Source organism: Hippopotamus amphibius, chromosome 7 (genome assembly GCF_030028045.1).
Source record: "Hippopotamus amphibius kiboko isolate mHipAmp2 chromosome 7, mHipAmp2.hap2, whole genome shotgun sequence".
Classification (NCBI taxonomy): domain Eukaryota; kingdom Metazoa; phylum Chordata; class Mammalia; order Artiodactyla; family Hippopotamidae; genus Hippopotamus; species Hippopotamus amphibius.
This window is the reverse complement of record NC_080192.1, coordinates 9,582,921-9,606,463: the sequence shown is the minus strand read 5'-3', so window position 1 is coordinate 9,606,463 and position 23,543 is coordinate 9,582,921. Positions and strand designations below refer to the sequence as shown.

General features: G+C 55.6%; 1 protein-coding gene across 1 annotated transcript; it reads right to left on the bottom strand.

The window, feature by feature from the left end:
* Window positions 1-307: 307 nt before the first annotated feature.
* Window positions 308-23,543, bottom strand: NPTXR (neuronal pentraxin receptor). The gene is made up of 7 exons (XM_057743337.1): window positions 23,470-23,543; window positions 22,528-22,672; window positions 21,552-22,364; window positions 7,395-7,620; window positions 6,325-6,572; window positions 3,537-3,716; window positions 308-3,215 (listed from the first exon to the last, which is right to left on the bottom strand). The coding sequence occupies exons 1-7, from the start codon at window positions 23,541-23,543 to the stop codon at window positions 2,991-2,993; spliced, it is 1,911 nt and encodes a 636-aa protein (XP_057599320.1). The 3' UTR covers window positions 308-2,990.

The window sequence follows — 23,543 nt, the reverse complement described above, 5'->3', positions numbered from 1 at the left end:
CCACAGACAGTGGCAGTGCCTGTCCCCTCAGGCTGAGGGGGCCCTGGATGTCACCTGCCTTGGTTTGAACTCTGGGCTCCATCACTTGCTGGCCAGTTGACATGGGCAGATTACTTAACCTCTCTGGGCCCCTGTTTCTCCACCTGTGTAATGGGGCTAAGAACAGTCCAAGCTTAGAACTGTTGTGAGGATTAATGAGTTGATCCCCTTGAGTTGCTCAGCATGGTGCCTGACACTTAAAAAGGGTGTAAAAGACATGGCTCCAGCCTCATTTCCAGCCAGGAGTAGCTCGAGGATGCAACTGAGCACCATTTCTCTTCCCCGTCTTTTTGGCTGTGCCTGGGAGCAGCTGAAGTTCAAAGCTGCAGTCCAAACAGCAGGTGTTCGGCAAAGGTAAGAAGGATGATCAATCGATGAAGAAGGGGTGGGGACTTTGCGGTGTTCATCTTTCTGGAATGGAAAGGGGGACCCAGGCCACTCACCAAGAGCCCAGGCTCAGGGCCTACATGTGTCTCCAATTTGATCCTGTTCCCTCTGGAGGCTGACCAGCGTGAGATGTCTCATGATCACTATCACAAAGCATAAAGGACTTGCCCCTGGATGGGCTCAAGTGATGAAACAAGTTCTATCACTTCCTTCCTAAGACCCTGTCTTTCCAGCAAGGCCTCCACAAAAGCTGCTCCCTTAAAAACAATAACAGAAACCCAATAAAGCCCTGTGTCCCTGAAACCTAAGTTCCAAATTCCACTGTCACCCCAGCAACAGCGTATGTCCTTATGAGGTGCTTGACCCAGCACTGGGGCTGATGTCATTGGCTGTTACCGGGGCAACCTAGATCTCGGCAGCTTCTGGCGGAAGCGCGCCATCACTCCTTTTTCGGGGGAGTTGGGCTGGGGGTGCTGAATGGTCTATTTGTGCTCTTGAAATGGAAACGAGGATCTGGGGGCTGGAAGCAACAAGTTTTGGAAAAGCTTCCATGGCCCTGGGCCCCACAGTCTGCAGCTCTGGCATCGTGCCTCAGGCTAAGTGGATGTGGGGAGCAGAGACAGGGAACCAAAAGAGGCGGGCAAAAAGCCATCAGTGCCCATCCGATTCAGGTAGCCAACAGCTGCCCAGACACCTGGTAGGTGACTGGCAAGGGGAGGGACACCTGTGTTCTCAGCTCTCCATTCCCGTCAGAGTGCCCAGGGATCACACCTCTTCTCCCCTACCTTCTGGGGGCAGGGGTTGGGAATGCCAAGATGTTTGTATGTTTCATAAAGAAAGGTGGTTCAGCGGGCATGTCGGAAAGCATTCTGACTTCTTAAATATCCATCCTCTTAGGTATAGGCTGGACTCAAAGACTCTCATGGGTAGGCAGTATGGTGTGGGGGAAAGGGCACTAGGTTCTAGTCCTGGCTCTGCTCCATTGTGCTGTGTGATCCTGTGCAAGTCACTTGCCCTCTCTGAGCTCTTCCCCATCTGTACAAGCAAGAGGTCAGACCGGGTGGCTTTTCTCAGCTCTGATATTCTTCCACTCTCTTGGGGGAGCTGTTGGGGACTCAAGGGTAGGGACCAGGAAGCTACCAGCCCTTTGAGACATTCAACAGGCAAGGGTGCCAGGCTGGGGGGATTCAGAAGAGCTTATCTTTACAATCTGTGTATGAGGTTGGTCTGCTTTGACTCTCGTCCTTGCCCCGCACTCTTTGGAGCCAGCTGCTGACCCTGCCTGATGCCAAGCCAGATCCCATCTGCTGCCCCTGCTGTGCCCCTCGGTCCCTAGGCAGGTTCTCTGGCGTGTCCCACCCTATCCACCTGGAATCACAGACCATCTCATTTTTGATCTGGAGAGCTCTCAGAAATGATCAAGGCAAGGGCCTCAGTTCACAAATGAGGAAGGCCAGCCCGGAGAGGGCGGGGACTTACAGAAGACTACACAGCAGGTTAGCAGCGGGGCGGACCAGGAACCCAGGGCTCCTCCTTCTCATCCAGTGCTCTGCACACCACTCCAAGCTTCTCCCTGCCCTCTCGGCTTCTTTCTTTCCCAAAGGTTGCAGAGCCATGCAGAGCGGGTTGGTATTGTGGCTCTTCCAGAGTCTGGGTCCCCTGGGACATATGCTTCTGTCCCATGCTGTCCCCAGCCCAGACTGAAGTGGCCCAGGCCCTGTCCTGGCTGCAGAGGGGGAGAGGTGACCATGCCAGTGGGTGCAGCTGTGGGTCAGCACGAGGGGTGACTTTGGCCCTTTGGTCTCCCAGGGTCTTGGTCCTTAACCCTCCAGGCTGGAGCTGGGAAGGGAATGTCTTGGAAATTGAGGTGGGGCTGGGCCAGGCATGGAACCAACATTCAAACCACTGCACACAAAGAAACAAGGAAAAAGGAGGAAGAGAGAGGGTGCAGTTGGGGCTGGGGGTTATGGGGAGAGGCTCCACCAAGATCCCACTGCCCGTGACTGGCAGCTGGTGGAAAGATGGAAGAGGGGTGAGTCTGAGTCCCCTGTGGTTCTGTCATTCCCTCTCAGCTTGGGGACAGCTCTACAGCCTGTTATGGCCTGTCACGTGGAGGACAAGCGGGGCAGATAACCATCCCTGCTGCTGAGATAGTGGGCCCTTCCCCCATATACCTCATGGGAGGTGCTGGGAGATCAGTGGAATCACTTGTGATTGACGGACGAGGGGTGGGGGTGAGGGACGGCTCCACTGTAATGCCGGCGGGGGTGGTGGGGTGGGGAAGAGCCTGGGTGCCGCTACGCACCCCTGCCAGGCCCTGGACTCACCCCAGGCTTGGCCAGTTGACTTGAGCTGCTTGCCTCCATCCAAGTGGGATTAGGAAACAGCCACCAAGGGCGGGGCGCTCTGGAGGTGTGGGTATAGGTGGGGGAAACAGGAGGCATGGCCAGGAAGGGGGCGAGAAAGGAGGCCAGCGTGTGGGTAGGCTGGGGAGGGAGGGTGCCCCCGCCCCAGACGGTCCCCGAATCGGCAGGCGAGGGAGGGGCCCTGGACGAGGCGGCCCCTCATGCCTTGGCCCTCCCCTTGCAAACATCGAAGGTGGCCTTCGTTGCACCCCCGAAGGCCTCTACCAGCTTGTCTTCCCAGGGGAGGATGTTGCCCAGCAGCGGACCCGTACAGTTGGCAATGCCCAGGACCTGGGCAGGGGTCAGGGTGTGGTCCCAGAGGTTAAACTGGGCAATGTCGCCCACGAAGGCCTGGGTGGCATCAAACCGGCCGCCTAGGGTATCCTGGACCAAAAGAGCAGAAAGAAGAGTGACATGGAGTGAGGCAGCAGAAGAGACAGGCGGGCACTCCGAGAGTCAACCCCTGTCCCTGCTGAAGTCCCGCCCCCTCCAGGTTCTAGCCCCGCCCCAAGGTTCTAGCCCTTCGGGCAGGTCTCTGCTCTCTCTGGATCTCACTCAGCCTGCCTGCCTGCAGAATGGTTGGGTCAGACTGAATGCTCACTGCTGTGCTTTCAGGGACCCTCCGCCTAAGCCCCCTCCTTAGGGGCCCTGGGTGGGTGGGATATCTACTTGGGTCCCAAGCTCTGATATCATCCTTAGCCTTACCTGCTCTTGGCCCAGGATAAGGATCCCATGAGGCTTGATGGGGTGCCAGGCGGCCAGGTTCTCACCAGAGCCCCGCAGCTCCCCATCCTGGTAGGCAGACCACAGGCCGTCCCTTGTGGTCCAGGTGATGCAGATGTGGTGCCAGCCATTGTCCTTCAGGCTCAGGGGCAGCTGAGCCACCTGAAAACAGGTCCCCCAGCCCCAGGTCAGTGGCACCACAAGGCCCAAGGCTGGAGCAGCAGGATGGGGGGTGGGGGGAGACTGGTGTCCCTCCTTCCAGGAACTGACCCGAGGCTTGACCTTCCCCTTCCTCCCAGCTCAGTGTCTTCCCAACAACTCTTTACTCTTTTCCCACAATATATAATCGGGCAGCGTCACCCAGATCACAAGGGACTATTCAGTATTGGTGTTCAGTTGTTTCCAGGGAGTTTACTCACTCTCTAACAGGCCTGTAAGGTCACGCAGGGCAGGAGCTGCATCTCAGAAGCCTACTTCCCCTGAATACCTTACACAGTGCCCAGCACACAGCTAGGCTCAAGAAGTACTGGCAGTGGTGGAACAAGTCTTGGACTCGGAGGCCGGGCACTGCCAACCAACTCCCCTGTGGGACCACGGGGAGGCTGCTCTTTTCCTCCCTGGGCCCGAGTCTCCTCATCTGTAAAGTTAGGGGTTTGGGAAAAAGATGGCAAATATGCAGCCACCTCTGCCTCCTCCTCCACCCAAGGCAGACACGGCTGATCAATCATGAGCCTAGACTCACCCTAGGAATCGTTCTCATCACAGTGCTCTCGGAAGCCACTGCTGATGGATTAGAGTTGGCCTGTGAGATGAAAGGTACTTGCTGCCTGTGGATTTGGGGCTCCCAAAGGACTCTTTCATCTCCTAAGTTCTCTGAGATCACGATTTATGGCAACATTCTCTGAGGCCTACTTGGTGCCAGGCCTTGTTCTAGACACTGGGGGTATGGATCCGGTCCTGGTCATAAAAGGAACTGAGTCTGCACAGGAGGGAAGGACTTCAGAGACAATATTATAAGACACAGAGTAACACAGGGGCCATTTGGGAGGTACAGAGGCTGTGAAGGCCCAGGGGGAGGGAGGGGTGTGGGAATGGAAGATGTGAAATCTAAACACATCTGGAAGTACAACGGACTCTGGCAACTCCACTGCAAGGCAAACCAAGTAAGGGCACAGCAGTGGCAAAGGCTTAGAGTTTGGAATAAAACGAGAACTGAGTAGTTTGTGAGGTTGGTGCTCAAAAGGCCCCAGAAGTTCTGGAAATTGGGCTGCCCTGTGCCCTGTCCAGGGTGCTGAATTCCTTCTACTAGAACTAAATGCTACCGTGGGCAGAGCCAAGGATGTCAGCCAGCGGGTTTATGAAGGGAACCGGTAGCAGGATCTAGATGTCATCCAGTTACCCTGGTGGTCTTAGGACCTACTGGGCCACGAGAGAAAGTCACTGTCCCCTGGGTCCATCTCCTTCCTCCTCCTCCAGGACACCCATGAAAGGCACCTCCTGCTGAGTAGGGTTCTGCTGGGTCACTCTAAAAGCTCTATGTGGCTGTGGGCTGGTCCCACAAGTGGATGCATTTCCAGGGAGTCTCAAAAGACCACCATGCCTGCAAAACCCAAAGCAATGTGGCAGTCAGGGGAAGATATTTGGGGGAAATGGGGTGATAAGATGTTCTCCTTCCTTCCCCGTCAATCACCATGCCCCTGCCACATCACTCCCCACACCCCACCCCTGGTCTACCCTGTCCTGCCCTGAAGCCAGGCTGGGGGAGGGATAAAGGGCAGGAAGGCCTGGGCATGGGGCAAATGGGTGGCCCAAGGGTAGAACAGTGCAGAGGTTAAGAGATGGTTTCTGGAGCCCAAGACCCCAAATCACATCATCGCCCCTTCACCAGCTATGTAGCCAGGGTGCATTATTTGTCTTCACGGAGCCTCAGCTTTTCCATCTGCAAAATGGGGATAATAGGGTGTCTACCTCCTGGTGCAGCTGGGTCAAGGGTGATAATATAGGTAAAGTATTTACTAGCACAGGGCCTGGAATAATAAAAATAGCTCACAATTATCGAAGTTTGTTAAATGCTAGGCTCTGCTCAAAGCCCTTTACATGTATTTAAGCCACTTATTTCTCATCGCAGCCGTATGGGGTAGAGAGTAGTGGCATTCTTGCTTTACAGATGAGGACCGTGAGGCATGGAGAGGGTAAGTGACTAGTCTAAGGTCACATAGTGGGTAAGTGAAGTGGCAGAATTAGGATTCAAATCCACTGTTCAGCGTAGAGCCTGACCATGGCGCCATCCTGATCACCACGTGAGGGGAGGGGCATGGGGCTGGCTGCAGGGGGGAGCGGGGTAAGGAACCCACCAGCACCCCCTCTCACCCTTCTTCCCTCCCTCCCTAGAGAGGTCCTTTGGCCTCATTTACTTCTCTCTGTGTCCACAATAATGAGCAGGGCCGTGGGGGCAGACACTTCCAGCCCTGCTCCTGCAGCCGGGTCACTGGGGAAGTCTCCTCATCTCTGTGAGCCTCACGTGCTCCTCTGTAAATGGCAAACCACTGCTTACAGCCTCTCTTGGACATGAGCTCCTCTTCCACCAGGCCCAGGTCTGGCTTGACTTGAACTCCCAGAATCCAGCCTGGCACACACCAGGCGTTTCATGTGAGCTGACTCTGCTGAGCAGGAGAACTGGAAGGGCCCACCTGTTTGGGGCCCGGTGCAGTGCAGGTGCTCCCAACTCGCCCCCCACATCCCTCCCGCTCGGCCCAACCCCCCCGCTCACCTTGTCATTGATGAGCAGCTCCATGGGGTCGTGGCCCGCCTCCAGCAGCACAATCTCGTTGGCCTGCCCAGGCACCGAGTAGGAGAAGGGGGTGCCCTGGCCAGTGCCGCCCGACCTGGACCGCAGCCACATGCAGACAGTGAAGGCGTAGAGCTCGGGCAGCGCCTTCCGCACACGGGCGTACATGTAGTTGTTGCGGATGGGGATGCTGACCTTGAAGGCATCTGGGGGACTGTAGGCCGAGGACCCTGAGGGGGGTGAGCAAGGTGGACACGGTGGAGGTCAGTGGACACTGATGGGGGGTGGCAGGGCATACTCCAGAATGAGGGCTGCTAGTCCCCTGGTACCCCAACTTGTCTATAAGCCTCTTAAGGGTGGTCCTCACAAAGTTTAAAAGATGAAAGTTCCCTGAGAGCTCCTGAGTCCTAAATTCCCATTTTTCAGATGAGGAAATTGAGGCCTGGGGAGAGGAAGTGAACTTCCAAGGTCACCGAGCAAGCCAGTGACAGCTGCGGAATAAGCAGCCAGGTCTCCTGATGCTAACACCTGTACAGTGTCCAACATGTCATGTTTTTCTGACCCCCAGTGGTGCCAGGCCCAGGTGTTAAACAAATGACCAAATTCTGACATTGAAGGTGCTGTTGTGGGGGTGTTTAAATGGTGGTTAAATGTATGGACTTTGGAGTCAGACCTGGTTTAAGGTCTAGATCCACTACTTACTGGCTGTGTGACCTTGGGCAAGTCACTTGAGCTCTCTGAGCCTTATTTTCCTCAGCTGTGAAATGGGGATAATAACAGTACCACCCCTGTACAGTCTGTGTAGACTAAACCAGCTGATGTATCAAGTACTTAGCCCACTCCCAGCATCTAATAAGTGCCAGAAAAGGCTGTTAATAATAATAATGCTCTCCCCATTACTGTCTCTCATGTTTCACAGCCTCTTCCCCTCCATCCCACCTAGCTTTGGCTTCTGGAGCAGGAGAATGTTTTCTGAGTGCATCTGCCACCTGAGGATCCTTCTGAGGATCAAGGCCTTGCCGGCCATGCTGTCTGTGGGGTCCAGGACCCACCGTGCTCCAGTTCAGCTACGCGGTCCTGCAGGGCGTTCAGCTCCTTCTCCACCTCCTGCCGCTGCTGCTGGCTGCCGTGACTGAGGGCCACGCGCTCCTTCTCCAGCGCCAGCACCTTGGCCAGCAGCTGCCCCTCCAGCTCATCCACCTTGGAGTGCAGGGCGGTGGGCACCACGGGCGCAGGGGCCGGGGCCACTGAGAAGTTCACCCGGGCTGGAAGCTCCTGCTGTTCACAGGGCAGAGACAGGGACACAGAAAGGGACACACGAGGTCACTTGGAGGGAGGAAGGAAAGAGACAAAGGGCCCAGAGATGCCTACCACCCTTGCTGAGTGACCCCAGGTGAGCCTCAGCTTCCCCATATGTAAAATGGGATGGCAATACCAGCTTCAAGCAACACATGTGTACTGGGTGTCCAGCCGGCTGTTTCCAGTGCTGGTGCGTGATGAGAGCTGAAAGCAGGCTGGCTCCTGCCCTTGGGACATCTCAGCCTATGGTAGGGTGGAGGGGCTGGCAGTGGAGAGCTGTAAAAGCCCCCCTGATGCGCAGTCAGGGTTGCGAGCCATTGCTGAGTCCTTTATCACTGGGAGGCTGTACCCTGATGGGTCCTTGAAGGGGTGGACTCTCTTAGTCATCACTATTCACATGCCAAGCTTCTCTAAGATAGTGTAAGGCTCTATGTGGGCACTGGGCAGACCTGGGGGCACAAACCAGGGGCTTCTGGAATAGGGCTGCAGTGCTATGGCCATTCCAGGGTAGCAGGTGGTTAAGATCACAGACTCTGGAGGCAGACAGCCCAGGATTCAAAACCAGCTTGAGAACCAACCTGCTGTGTGGCCTGGGGCAAATGCCTCCATTTCTCTGAACCCCTGGTTCGTCTCACACAACATGGGACAACTGTACCTACTTATGTACCTAATAGAAGGGTTGTGGGATGATTACATGGTAAATGCCCATGAACAGGGCCTCTTTATTGCAATTATTGTCTAGGGCAGGGTGTTCCAGGGTGCTCTCTGACACCCCCATCCTGCCCAGGATGAGGACAAAGTGTTTAGAGTCCCTCTTTCCCCTGTCTTAAGACCCCACCGGGGAGGAGAATTGGGGCCGAAGCCAGGGAGCCTCTCCCTGGCCCTCCCCTGCTGGAGGAAGCCCCTTCTGGGCTGGAGGAAAGCAGGCAGGGCCACGAGTTCTGGCTCTGGGAGGGGACAGTCTCTGGCACACATGTCATGGGAACGTGAGTAGGAAATTAATAATTCAATGCGCTTCCAGGAGCCAAATTAGACCATCCCTGTCCCCATCTCCCCTTTCCCCTCCTCCACGCTCCCTACTGACAGCCCAATGCTTCCTTACTGCCCAGGGGCCCTGGTGGTTTCCGCTCCACCTGCCCTGGGCCCTGACCACAGGCTGAGCCTCAGACCTGAGCTCACTGGATTCTCATGATTCCTTCACTGAGCAAATGTTCACTGAGTACCTACTACGGGCTGGGCATTGTGCCAGGTGCTGGAGAGCTAGCTGAGGGCCAAACAGAAAACCAAGAGCACAATCTAGCATCCTCTGAGTGTTCTATGCAGGGATGGCCCCTCAGCTCAGGGCAAGTACAGAAGACCCCTCCCCCCTCCCAGCTTCACTGGCCCAGTCCTGACCTTGTTGGTCATTTGCTGTATGACATTGGGCAAGTCCCTTAACCTCTCTGAGCTCATTTTCTAGCTATGTGATGGGGGATACATGGGTTCCTTGCTTCAAAGTTCTGGGGGTGGGGACGGCAGTGTCAATGTCACTGCCATACTCAGCACCTGGGAGAAGGGAGCTGCCACCACAGTCAGCAGCACGACCTTGCACTGAGGAGTTGGAGGGATTGACACTTGGTTCCTCCACTCCACCCGCAGAGCAGGGGCAGGTGGGCTAACCTCTCTGGTGACATCTGTCCCCTTCTATAAAGTGGGGACTTGGAGTGTCAGGCTTGCAGGGCTGTGTGGGGGGGGGAGCCCAAGCCTGGCCCAGTGTGGGCCACCTTTATCCCCCACGGTGTCCCATGTGAGAGGGCACAGCTACCCATCCATGCAGACACCTGCTTGGCCCTCCAGACGGGGAGGCCAGGTGAGGGGAGTGGGGCATGGATGGACGAGCTGCTCGGTATACCTGGCCCCACCCCATTACACTAACCTTCACTGTCCACTAACCGGAGGGCTCCTTTATTTTATTTTATTTATGTATTTATTTATTTATTGGCTGCATTGGGTCTTTGTTGATGCACACAGGCGGCGAGCGGGGGTTACTCTTCATTGCGGTACGTGGGCTCCTCATTGCGGTGGCTTCTCTTGTTGTGGAGCATGGGCTCTAGGCACACGGGCTCAATAATTGTGGCGCACGGGCTTAGTTGCTCTGTGGCATGTGGGATCTTCCTGGGGCAGGGTTCTAACCCATGTCCCCTGCATTGGCAGGTGGATTCTTAACCACTGCGCGACCGAGGAAGTCCCCGGAGGGCTCCTTGTAACTCCCCAGGTGCCCATGAAGCCTGACTCTGGTACTGACTAAACACAAAACCTGGGTCTCCCCTGCTCTAAAATGGGGACAACTGGACCCGCTCTGTGTCCATCTGCAGGACAGGTGTAAGGATGGAACAATGGAAGTTACAGGTCCTCATGGATTGTAAAAGCAGAATGCAAACTGTGAGGCTCGTATACATCAGCTGACAGGGGGCTCGCTACCTCCAGAATCTTCCCTTGACTGTGGATGGCTCATGGAGTGACAGGGCCAGCCACCCACTGCATCTGAGGCGGCTAGACGTCCGGGAAACCTTGGGCCGAGGCAATTAGCTCATGGAGTGCCTTCCACGTCAGCACTAGGAGGGCCGGGGTGGAGCCTCCTCGGCCCCAGCACCGGTTCACTTTCCCTCCTTCCACTGGGCCTAGCTGGCCATGAGGGGCACACCTCTGGAGGATAGAGTGCCAGGCCCACCTCAGAAATTTCCATGTACAATATTTACTTGTGAATCTTCACAGCCACTCGTTTTGGTTCGTATTCTTACTGTCCCCATTTCACAGGTGGGGAAACTGAGGCAGAAGTCCTTTTGAGGGGCTGAGCAAAGCTGACCCCTCTGGAGTCAGAGGGAGCTGGCCCCTTCCTCTCTCTAGCAAAGCATCCTCCTCCCTCAGTGGGAGAAAGACCTGCCAGGAAGGAAGAGGACGTCAAGTGCTATTTACCCAGATGCCGTTGTGAGGAGACACCGCGCAGGCCGAGGGAGGTGGGCACACAAGCTGTTCTTTTGTCAGAGCCGCCAGCTCTGCAGGAAGGCCAGGGAGGAGGTGGGCTCGCAGGATCCTGTGTGGCCCCCTCCCCACCCCAATGTCTGAATCAGAAGAACATGACTCCCCCCACTTTCCCATCTGTTGCAGGCGCAGACTGTGCCGCGTGGGCTCTCAGCCTGATGCCAAGTGGGCCCCCAGCCCAAGATGGTGGGGAGACGGTGATGTCATAACCCCACACAGGTCCTGATGGGGGCTCGGAACCCACACCTGTCGTGCTGGGAGTCTGGGATGAGGTTCCGTGTAAGTATACGGTGAGGGTGGGGGGACGGGGAGCTGGAGCCAGAGCCCAGGGTTCCCGTCCAGCTCTGCTAACATGCTGGGCTCATTAGCACTCAGTAACACGACGCTAACAGAGTCAGCTGTCCTCACAGCCACACACCGTGTGCCAGGCCCTGCACTCTGGAAGTACCGTGCAGACATTCCATAACCCCCCTCAACAACCTGGGGAAGTAAGGAGGTCCACTTTACAGATGAGAGAGCAGAGGCTCAGAGAGGTGAAGTCATCTGCCTAAGGTCACACAGCTGTGAAATCGCAGACCCCAGTTCAGCCCCTTCTGATTCCAGAACCTCCTCCCATTCTTCAGTCCTACCCTGACCGTCTGGGTCTCAGTTTGTTGGTCTGCCAAATGGGCACAGTGCTGGCTGTTCTCCTTGCCTCGAGGGCCAGCAGAAGATGTTTTAGTGGCCATGAGAAGGCTGGGAGGATCTGGCAAGTGGTGTCAGACTGTGGTGCAGGGCAGCTTCACAGACGGGTCTGGATGGGAGGGACCTGCCTATGCGGGGTGGCTCTGAGGCTGGGAGGGCGTGGGGAAGACCCAGCAACCTTGTCCCCAGTGGGGCCTGCTCCTTTCCTTGTGGGAGAAGAGGGAAGGTACTGGACTTCAGGGTCAAGGTCCCACCCTCTGCACAGCTTACTCCGACCCAGACAGCACAGGGCCCAGCTCCAGGGGCAGCAGGGCAGGATGGCAAGAGAAAAGGCTTGGTGGCAGCGGTGTGGGTCCAGCCTCCCATCTCCCACATCCGCTCAGCGTCCAAGTCCTGTGTGAGTCTTCCCGGGCTCACACCCATGCTCCACCAGCCCAATGACCTTGTTATATAACGCTTCTGTGCCTCAGTTTCCCCGTCAGCAAAAAGGGTACAAAAATAATATCTCATAGCTTTGTAGTGAGAATTAAATAAGGGCTTCCCTGGTGGCACAGCGGCTAAGAAACCACCTGCCAATGCAGGGGACACGGGTTTGGGCCCCCTGCTGGGAAGATCCCACATGCCGCGGAGCAACGAAGCCCATGCGCCACAACTAGTGGGCCTGTACTCTAGAGCCTGCGAGCCACAACTATTGAGCTCACGTGCCACAACTACTGAAGCTTATGCTCTGCAATAAGAGAAGCCACCACAATGAGAAGCCCGCGCTCCGCAATGCAGAGTAGCCCCTGCTCGCCACAACTGGAGAAAGCCCGTGCACAGCAATGAAGACCCAACACAGCCAATAAATTAAAAAGAAAAGAATTAAATAGGTCAATAGATGTAATGCCCTCAGAGTTGGCACATGAAGTGCTATGTGTCAGTTACTCTTCTGGTTATAACTAACACTACTTAAAACCTCCTGAAGGAGCCAACACTCCTCCACCTCCAACCATAAATCTTTTTGTTTCATCACTATATTGAGAAAAAAAGCAAGTTACAGAAGAATAGTTAGATGCTGTTCGCACAAAGTTGCAAAAATTCAAAACTAGATCATGTGTTAATATTTATAAAAGCATACAGAAATGCATGGAGAGATCTACAAATTCAGGACGGCGGTGACCCTCCCTTGGGGCTGGGAGTGGGGAGGCCCTGAGGGGCATCAGCTGGTTGCAGCTGTTCTGGGTCTTGAGCCTGGGTGCGGACCTGGATGGTAGTCTTTCAGGCTTTGTGTATGTCTGAGGTACTTCACAATAAATTTCTTTTAAAAGACGGGGGAAAAAAATCCAAAAGCAGAGTCTCTGAGGGTAGAACTAACCCTGAATCCTAACTGTAGCCCCCCTCGGCTCCTTTACCACGCCCCCACCCCAGCCCAGGCCACTGTCACTGGGCTCCTACTCTGACCCTTCTCCATACAGCAGCCAGAGGCAGGCGCCTACTTGCAAATCCAACCAGGTTGCTTAAGATCCTTCAGTCGCCCCCTTCTCCCACCAATAAATACCCTGCCCCTCTAATCTCAGCCCTTACTACACACCCCCAAAGGCTACTCTTCATTCCGACGGAAAGTCCCCACCTGCCCCCAGCTCCCTTTCAACCTAGGACCTCCGCAATGCTGTTCCTTCTACCAAGAACACTCCTCCCGCCCCCACTCCACCTCCTCTGTCCAGTGCCTCCTCACCCTCCAGATGGCAACTTCCCTGATGCCTCAGCTAAGATGTTCCAAAGGGAGAGGGAAGGAGGGTGTCTCTGGAGGGGCTGTGAGTCCTCACTCACTCACTCATCCATTCATTCATTCGTCAACATGTGCTGTGGCAACACGATGCCCTGGGTACCAGCATGACTCTCAGGTCAGACAGGCCTGTGTCATTCCCAGGCTCCCCATTTACTGGGTCTGTGACCCTGGGCAAGCTGCTCAACTCCTTTGACCCTCAGTTGCCTCAACTGTAAAATGGGGATAATAATAGCATCTACATCTTAGGATACAGGTGACAACAAAATGAAAAAATATGTAAATGCTGGCATATAAAAATGGCTGATAAACAGTCATAACCATTATTATTTGCTATTATTGAGAGGCAGGAACTGTGTGGATGTGGGCCCTGGAGCCAGACTGCCTAGGATTGAAAACCCAGCTGAGTGACCTGGCCAAGGTTCTTAACCTCTCTGAGCCTCAGTTTCCTCATCTGTGAAATGGGGAGAGTAATAGTCCCATGGTTCTCGTGGGACTAAATTGCAAGGCCCTTAGAACAGGCTGCGAGAGCGTGTGTTCAGCCTTGCTGCCTCTTACTAAGTGCCGGGTGCTGCGACTCCAGAGGTGAATAAGGACAGCACCTGCCACCAGTGGTGCTCTCAGCTTGGGGGGAGGCTGTCTGGGTGCTGTGACAGCGACAGCACCCGCGAGAAGCTCTCTGTGGGGCGGCGGGGGTGGGTAGTGAGTCAGGGAAGGCCTCTCAGAGGGGCTGTCCTGCTCCCGCCTTCCTCCCCAGGAGCTTGCCCAGCGGGCTGCTCTGTCTCCATCTAACCCCAGCAGGGAAGGGGCAGGAGAGCAGGTGGCAGAGGCCGGACTGATCTTTGTCCTGGTCCCCACTGCCAATTTGCAGCTGGAATGGAAAGAAGACCTATGGGCCTCTGTACGCCGAGGGTGCCGAGTCAGGGCAGTTGGTGTGTGGGAGGGGAGGAGGCCAGGAGAAGTGGAGACGGCTCCCTGAGGGTCTGTCCACACACCCTCCTGGGCTCTGAGGCCCCAGAGCAAGTGACTAGACACCCCAGCCCCGGGCCCCTTCTCCTCTCCCTGCAAGTACTCCCAGTCAAGCTGCCACAAAATTCCCTCTTAGGCCCTGACTACCCACACACCTTCTGGGCTCTGGTCAAAAATCTGCAGCAGAGACTGAGGACCTCACCCTCAGCCCGTTTTCCTAGAAAATCCCGGCTGTGATCTTGACTCAGCTTTTGCTGTGCTATGTGGCCTTGGGAAAGTCCCTCAGCCTCTCTGAGCCTCAGCTTCCCCTGGAGTCAAATCAGGGGTGTGCAGGGGCACCTAAGAGCTTCCACCTTGGGTTGGCTGCCTCAACCCCTGTCCCGCGTTCAGCGGGGATCACGTGCCTGACTGTCCCAGGGAAACCCGATAGCACTGTCACTCGGGGAGACGTGCCAGCCCCTGACCTTGGTCCACCTCCCACAGGCAAGGACTTCACAAAATGGCCAACACACGTAAGAAAAGGTGCTCGACATCATGAGTCATCAGAGAGATACAAATTAAAACCACAAGTTCACCACACACCCACCAGAACGAGGAGCATCCTTAAAATGACCGCAGCAAGGCTGACAAGCTTCACACCTGGTAGGCGTGCAAATGCTTACCACCACTTCGGAAAAGCGTTTGGCAGAACCTCCTAACGCTAAATATATGCCTCTCCTGGGACCCAAGCTGCCCACTCCTGGGGATACATCCAGGAGAAGTGAGGCCTTTTAGCTACCCAAGGATGCCACAAGGACATTCATGGCAGTTTTATCTGTCATAACCCCAAACCTGAAACAACCCAAATGTCCACCCATAGAAATAAATTACAGTATCGGCACACATCGAAACACTACACAGCACTGAAAAATAACAAACCACCCACCCACACACCACGACTGAAGGTCAGACAATGTTGAATGAGAACACCAGACTCAAAGGGGTGTGGCTGAGCCGATGTGAGTGATGTTCAAACACAGAGAAAACTGATCTTTGGTGACAGAAACTGGAACAGTGGTACCTTTGGGGAAGTGTGGACTTTGGGGTCACAAAGGAGCCTTCTGGGGTGCTGCAAATATCCTGATTCTTATCTGGTTGGTGTTTTCTTTCTTTTCTTAAAAAATTTATTTATTTATTTATTTATTTATTTATTGGCTGCGTTGGGTCCCCATTGCTGCACATGGGCCCTCTCCAGTTGCGGCAAGCGAGGGCCACTCTTCATTGTGGTGAATGGGCTTCTCATTGCAGTGGCCTTTCCTGTTGTGGAGCACAGGCTCTAGGCGTGGGGGCTTCAGTAGCTGCGGCACACAGGCTCAATAGGTGTGGCTCAGTGGCTCTAGAGCTCAGGCTCAATTGTTGTGGCACATGGGCTCAGCCACTCCACGTCATGTGGGATCGTCCCAGAGCAGGGATCGAGCCCATGTCCCCTGCACTGGCAGGTGGATTCTCAACCACTGCGCCACCTAGGAAGTCCCTCTTTCTTTTTTTTTAATATTTACTTATTTTTGGCTGCATTGAGGTTTTTTTTGTTGCTGTGCACGGGCTTTCTCTAGTTGCATCGAGTGGAGGCTACTCTTTGTTTTGGTGCACAGGCTTCTTATTGCAGTGGCTTCTCTTATGGCAGAGCAGGGGCTCTAGACATGTGGGCTTCAGCAGTTGTGGCACACAGGCTCAATAGTTGTGGCTCACGGGCTCTAGAGTGCAGACTCAGCAGTTGTGGCGCAAGGGCTTAGCTGCTCCGCGGCATGTGGGATCTTCCAGGACCAGAGCTCGAAACCCGTGTCCCCTGCATTGGCAGGCGGATTCTTAACCACTGTGCCACCAGGGAAGTCCCTGGGTGGTGCAGCCATAAATAAATTTTTACTGAGCCATACACTTAAGATTTGTGTCTTTTTTAAAGCAAGATATGTGAGCTCTTACACATCCTGAATGTAAGATATAGCACCCCCCCCCAAAAAAAAGTCCCACAGGTAAGGCCCTGTCTTCCACCCAAGCGGCTCCTGCCAGGCTTGGAACAGCAGGAAGGGTCTCCTCTCCCTGGGGGAAGGCTGCCAGGGATGAGAGGCCTCCTGGGCACAGGATGACAGAGCAAGAGAGGTTCTCTGGGCGTCCTGCCCACCCTTCCATTTGACAGATGGGGAAACTGAAGATCAGAGAGAAGGAATTTTTTGAGGTTACAGCGAGCAGGTGGCAGAGCTGGGGTTTTAAAAACCAAGATTTCTTGCTAGAATTCAGGTTCCACACTGGCAGGAGTAGGGGTTAAGGGCTTCCCAGTGTGGGTGCCCCACCTGGAGATGGGGGGACGCCAGCCACAGGGAGAGGGGCCATCAGGGTCTGCAGGTGGCTGGAGGGCACTAGGCTCCACGTCCTCCAACAAAAGGCTGATGAGCAGAAGCTCTCTCACTGCACTCTAGTGGCCCCTTTTGTGGCCAAAGAGGCAGGGTCAGGGGAACCAGCCCCCACAAAGCAGAAGCTTCCAGGATGGGGGACTGTAAGAGGAAAGTAAAAGCAACCAACAGACTTTAGAAAAGGCACCAACAGATTCTGTAAGCCACTTTGTTTATCTGCAGAGTCCCCTAAGGAACTGGAGGTCTGAGAGTGTGTGGATGGGGGCTCGGGGGCCACAAAAACACAGAACCCCCGTATCCTACCACCACAATTCCTAATCAGGAAACATCTGCCCAAGAACTCAGAATTTAGAGCCCAAAGGGTCCAGACCAAACCCAGACCCTCCTACCCATTTTATAGATAAGAAAACTGAGGCCCAGACAGGGAAAGTGATTAGCCTAAAGTCACAAGCAAGAAGAACTCAACTTTATGCCACCCAGTCTTCCTATTTCAGAGACTATTTAGAGCTGCAAGATGTTTAGGGAGCATCTGCCCACTGTATCATTTTATGGAAAGGAAACAGAAGCCAGCGGTGGGGAGGGCAGGTGGTGATGTGTCTGATTCTGTTCCTCCAGACTCTGTGAGCCTCCATTTCTTTATATGTAAGAGGGGAATGTGTACAGCCTGCTTCACAGGTCTGAAGACTGAATAAGCTAACATATATATAGTAAGTGCCTAATAAATGTTACTTGCTATTATTTGTTGTTTTCAGCCTCCTGATTATCTTGCCAGCCAGCGGGACAAGTCTTTGAGGACTGGCCCTTCTCACTTTCGTTCTAGGTGCTCTGAGGCAGAAACGGTCCAGGGCACTATCCAACAAGAGGCACTTCCCTCACCTGTCTTTCTCACTTTCCTGAAGGCAGGTGAGGTCTGACCCTTCCAGATGGATCTAGAGTTAATTATGAAGAACAAGGACTGGAGCCAGACACTGACAGGGTCAGATCCAGGCTCCAATGCTGTGTGACCCTGGGCCAGTTTCTTAACCTCTCTGAACCTTGGTTTCTTCATCTATAAAAGGGGGATAGAATCGTACCATCCTGATGGAGATTTTTTCCGGATTAAATGAGATAAATGCACAGCACCTGACACATGGTAATTACCAGTAAGCATGAGCTATAATTGTTATTAACTCCAGGAGCCTCTGCAGCCATCATCAGGGTCTTCTTTTTCATGGCTTCCACCCCAAGACTGGGGGAGGCAACTAGCTTGCCAGGCAGGATTAAGAATGTGGCTTATGTCAAAGAATTGCTGCTTAAATCTATCTTGAAATTTCACTTTACACGTAAATTAGTGTGAAGACAGAACACTGTAACATGTGCACATGGCTGGTTGCCACATAAATGGTCCTTTTGGTAAGTGGTTTTTGGCCACAGCCATAAAAATCAATATCATCTGACCCAGTAATACCACTCCTGGGAATTCAGCCTAAAGAAATACTTCACCAGATTCAAAAAGAAAAAAACAAACTATCTGCATGAAATCGATCCTGCAATGAACACCTAGGAGAAAAAATAATTAGAAATAACCCATATCTGGAGCAACAGGAGACAGTCAAAGGATTGATGGATGGTGGAGCCGGAGATGGATCCCAGGCTATTATAGCCATCATGAAAATGGTAATTACCAGCAACCCCAGCAACTCGGGAACAAGGTCTACATTTGGATAAAGGACCAAAAGGGAGGCTGCAAAAATGAATAAAATGGTGGAATTAAATATAATTTCCCCCTCAAATCTTTTGACTTCTTTTTTCAATTAACAACAACAGTGAAAACAAAGGTAAAAACATAGAAGACAAACGATTTCTCCTAGGCCCTCAAATGTGACTCCAACTTGAGGCCTGCGGGGAGAGGGTGGACCGGGGGACCTTTCCTCCTCTTTGGTAGTCAGCCCAGAGAAGTGGGGAAGGGGGTGATGTAGAGAGGTGGGCAGGGGTGTGCTGAGATGTGCAGGGGTGGGGACAGGAAGGGGACAGAGAATGATCAGGGAGGGCCTCTGGGAGGAGGTGTCCTCAGAGCAGACTTAAATGATGAGTATGGATATGCTGGGGGTAATCTAGGCAGAAGAAGAAGCTGGGAGATGGACCAGATATGAAATGGTAGCCTGGGGGCGGGCTGAGGAGTCTGCACCACTTGGTGGGGCGGGGGCCCCATTGTGGGCTTAAGGAAGATCCGTGGGGCTGCCTGGAGGAGGATGGATGGAGGGGTGTGCCTGGGCAGGCTGGAGACCAGCAAGGAGGCTACTGCAAGCAGCCGCAGAGATGAGGTCTAAGGAAGATCCGTGGGGCTGCCTGGAGGAGGATGGATGGAGGGGTGTGCCTGGGCAGGCTGGAGACCAGCAAGGAGGCTACTGCAAGCAGCCGCAGAGATGAGGTCAACTGCAAGGAGGAGGGAGGGGCAGGAACCAAACAAAGCGCACCTGAGAAGCAGGTTGGCGGAGGACCTGAGTTCAGGTTGGGATATGATGAAGGTAGGGGGCTGGTGGGATGTCCAGAGCGAGGTGCTCAGGAAGCAGTCGGATCTATTTGGTCTGACGCTTGGAAAGAATCCTAGGCTGGAGACGAAGTTGGCTTGGGCATCATTTGGGGAATGGTGTTGGAAGCCTCAGGGTGTGGCTGAGTTCACCCAGGGAGAGTGAGAGGAGGGCCAGGATGGGTACATATGTTATAGAAGGAGGATCCAAGAGGGGACAGAAAAGCAGAGAGGGAGGGGCAGGTGAGAGGTACCTAGAAGCCAAGGGCATGGAGATTTGCAGGAGGGAATGAGCAACAGGATCAGATGTCAGAGAGGGGTCCAGAAAGATAAGGACTGAACATTCCCATTCAGTTTATCAATTGTGATGATGTCACCACGAGCACTTTGAGTGTACCAAAGTGGGAGAGAGATTAGTGGTGAGAAAGTAGACCTGGAAAACCTGGGGGCAATCCTTTTGAGGCTTTTGGATGAGAAGGGAAGGGAAAAACTACTCAGTGGCTAAAAGGTGCATGGGGTCCTGCTGAGACCAGTAGTCTGACCCTGAGTCTTTTGGGCTCCAGACCCTGTTCCCTGCTGAACACCCCAAAGTGACAGGCTCTGGCTGCTGCCAGGCTCAGAAGGCAGTCCTGGTGGGCAGGCAGCCCCTCCATGTCCACTGCACTCAGAACGCAGAAGGTGTGTGTATAGGGAAGCAGGACTCCCCGACCCAGGAGGCTGACCTCATGCCAAATCCCAGCCACCAGGATCCCCCCAACCTCAGCAGGCTAACCGGAGGTGCTGGGGGAACAGGTCCAGGGCAAGCCCAGCTCTGCCAACCCCAGACGTGGGAGGAACCACAGGTGCCATCTGGGTGTGGGGGCAGGGGCTAGGGCAGGCAAGAGGAAGTTTATTGAAGACCAGATCTTTTTTTTAAAATATATATTAATAAAATCTATTTCCTAAAAGGAGAATTTCTTCCCATTTTAAATTTTGGCTTTTCAAAAAATTAGTACTATTAGAGCTTAATGATAAAAATAGAAATCACTCAAATTGATTGAAGATACCTCTGCCAGATACTGTTCTGGGTCGTTCACAAAGATTAATTCAATCCTGCTTACACTCCAACGAGGCAGGTGCTATTACTGTCCCCATTTTACAGATGAGGAAACTGAGACTCCCCTTCACTGTTGACTTTCAGTGTTTCCCTGATTATTTTCCTGCTCTCATCTCTCATCCTAGAAATCCCCAGAGCTGGAGTGGGAAAAGGGATGCTCCTGGCAGGCAAGACTCCAGGCTTTCCTCCTGTCTCTGTCACTCACTTTAGGAGGTGAGCCCCAGGTTTGCGGTCGGCTGTGATAGCTGCCTGGCCATGCTCTGACACCAACACGGACTTTTTGGAGGACCACTGGGCCAACCTTCCACACCAGCAACATCTCCTGTGATCCTTCGCCAGGGATTTAACTGAGAGAGCCATGGAGAGGGAGGAGTCCCTGCCTTCCTTTCCTTCCAGCCAGTCCCTTCCCTTTGCCAGCTGCACTCGGTTTAGGGGGAGGTAATAAAGGGGGCAGCTGATGCTTTGCCCTCTTTCTCTCCGCTCCTCCCACGGATCCAGTTTTGTTGCTTCCCTGCAGTCTGGAAGTCGTGGATGGCTGGGGGTGGTCAGTGTCTCCCGGATGTCTGTCCTGCCTAGTTTGTCCAGCTTCCCCTCCAGGTGGCCCCAAATAGGTTCTCACAGGGAGATAGGGGTCTGGCAGCTTCAAAGGAGAAATGGCTGGCCCAGGATCACAGGACAGCCAAGAGTGCACTCCCCCTGTTGGGCCCCTTGTGTCTGACCCTGAGCCTGAGCCAGGAACATCTGAAAAAGGTGAGTGGAGTGGGGGAAACCCAGGTGAGGCCCTATTCTCCACTCAGCCTCCACCCCAGAGCTTCCGGCATCTTGGCTGGGTGATCGCCATCTGAGTTCCTGCTGTCAAGTCCATGGTCCAAGCCCAGGTGGGGGACTTAGGGGTGGGGGCGGTGAGGGGCACCCAGGTTTGGCTTATGAGTCACTGTTCCCCATTCTTCCTTAGGAGAGGAGGACCCCGAGTCCTTTGGCCGGGCACTCCTATCTCCTGACCATAGGGACTGAGTGTGTGGTTGGTGCTGCTTTGGGGATGTCTGAAAGAAGGAAATAAAACGGACATTTAACGGGGTCCCGGTACGTGCCAAGCATTTTCACGTACCTACATTTTCATCAATCCACACTGCAGGTGGACACCGTTATACCCATTTTGCAGACTCGGAAACTGAGGCTTACAGGGGTGCCTGGAGGAAAAAGGATCGGGAGCAAGCCTTTCTTCGCGCCTCCTGTGCTTCAGTCACAGTGTCAGTCTCCAGCCTGTGTGCCCTACCGGACTCCTCCCTTCTCCCCTGGGAGGTAGGACCAACCATCCCCTTCGCACAGCCAGAAACCTGAAGCTCAGAGGCTCGGAGGGGCCTCCCCTGGGTCCCTCAGCCGGTGGTGGCGGCGGGACCCCGGGACGCCCTCCACGCCCTCCGGGAGGCCCCTGCCACCCGCGGCCGGGTCCCCGACGGCGCGCGGCGCGGTGCTCACCTCGATGCGGTCGATGCGGTCCCGGAGGGCGCGCACGGCGTCCTCCAGCTCGAGGATGAGCGCGGGCGAGTCCCACGGCCCGTCGGCCATGGCGTCGCGGCGGGGCCCGGCGTCCTGGAGGCCGCGGGGCAGACCGCTCTCGCAGCGGCCCAGCTTGCCGGTGAGCTCGCGGATGGTGTCCTGGTCGGCGCGGATGCGCGCCTCCTGCTGCAGCGCCGTCTGGCGCAGCTGCTCGGCCGTGCTCTGCAGCAGCAGCAGCTCCTCGCGCTCGCCGGGCCCCGCGTCCCCCTGCTCGGCCCCCGACGGGCAGGCGGCCGCCAGCGGCGTGCACAGGAAGCGGCTGAAGAGGGGCACGGGCGGCAGCGGGTACGCGCTGGCCGCCGGCGCCCCGGGCAGCGCGGGGGGCCCGGCCGAGCCGCCCGCGCCGTGCAGCGCGCTCAGGCTGCGCTGCGGGCCCGGGGACGCGGCGGCGGCGGCCGAGGCGGCCGAGGCGTTGTCGCCGCCGCCGGGCAGCGCCCGCGCCGGGCTGGCCGCCAGGGGCACGCTGGCGATGATGCAGATGACGGCACCGAGGAACGCCAGCATGCCCGCGGCCAGCAGCACGGCCAGGAACTTCAGCGTGAGGCGGCGGGCGGCGGGGGCGCCCGAGGCCCCCCGGCAGGCGCGGCGGCGGGGTCGGGGCGCGGGGCCCGGGCGCGCGGGGCCGAGCGGGGCCGCAGCCGGAGCGGGAAGAGCCGGAGCTGTTGCCGCGGCCGCTGCTGCCGCCGCTCTGAGCCCGCGCGGTGCGAGGAGGAGAAGGCGGCGGGCGGCGGGGAGGGGGAGGGGGAGCGGGCGCGGCGGCCCCGCCCCTCCGGCTCCCCCGGGCCGGCCCTGGCCCAGCCCCGCACCCGTTCCGTGCCGGGAGCCGAGTGGGACTCCGCCCGGGATGCGGCGCGGGGCGGGGGCGGCGCCGAGAGCCTTATCCCGCCGCCCTCACCGCGCAGAGGGCGGCCACCCGGTGGCCGGGCGGCGGGACTCCTGGGCGACCCCCACCCCACCCCGCCTGTGCCCTGGCCCCCTCCCCGAACCCGTCAGGCCGTCTGCTACCTTGCGGGGAGCTTTTCTCCACGTCGGGCTCTGCGCTGAGGGAGCCAGGAGCTTGATCACAGTCACGCCTCACCGTGGACACACTCACGGTACATATGAGGAAACTGAGGCCCCACAGGTCGCTGTCCAAGGTCACGGGGCTCCCATGCGCTGGAACAGCATTGGAGCTCCGGCCCCTCTGACTGGACCCAGACCATGCAGTGGAGCTGGGGTGGGCGTGGGGAGAGCAAGCAAAGAGGCCAGTGCTGGGGGCAAGGGACTGGAGATTCTGACCCAACCTCTAGTTACACTATGGCCGCCTGCCTGTCATTTCCCACCCCTAACCCCTTGAAGGAGGAGAGGTCACTCCCCTTTACCCCTATCCAAAAAAAAAAAAAAAAAAATCTTCCTGCTACCCTCGGAGGGTAGCAGAAGTTCCCTTCTCCGAATCCTTGGGAGCACAGAACATCAAGGGTCCCAGAGACGACCCCTCTCCCTACTATGGTCTGTGATAGCGTGGCAAGACCCTGGTGGGCATGTGGCCCAGGCACTGGCAGGAACAAGCAGGTGTGGGAGTAGGCTGTGGTGTGGGGGTGATGCAGGAGCCTTTTACTTTCTCCTGTCAAAAAATGTCTATAAATATATATTGTTGCAAATTAACTTGCAATTAAAAATGTTTAAAAAAATTCTACCATCCAGCTCCATCTCCAGTTTTCCACGAGGCATTGCCTGACCAGCATGGGTTCCCAGGGCTGGAAGGGTGTTCTGAAGGCTGGGATAGAGGAGAGGGGCTGTGGTACATGGGAGCACCCGTCAAGGCCACACCCAGGCCAGTCCTGAGCCAAGGCCATACCCAGGCCTGTCTCCCTTCCAAGCCTGCATTCTTGACTTGAAGGGAAGCTTCACGCTGGGACTCTGGGCCACCAT

Bases quoted from the DNA above. Each gene is read 5' to 3' on its own strand.
- NPTXR (XM_057743337.1), bottom strand. From the start codon at position 23,543: ATGGTGGCCCAGAGTCCCAGCGTGAAGCTTCCCTTCAAGTCAAGAATG. The intron at 22,365-22,527 runs GTGAGGGCGGCG...CCCCTCCCCCTC, and splicing joins GGGTGGCCGCCCTCTGCGCG to CCCGCCGCCCGCCGCCTTCT. The intron at 7,621-21,551 runs GTGAGCACCGCG...CCCTGTGAACAG, and splicing joins ACCGCATCGACCGCATCGAG to CAGGAGCTTCCAGCCCGGGT.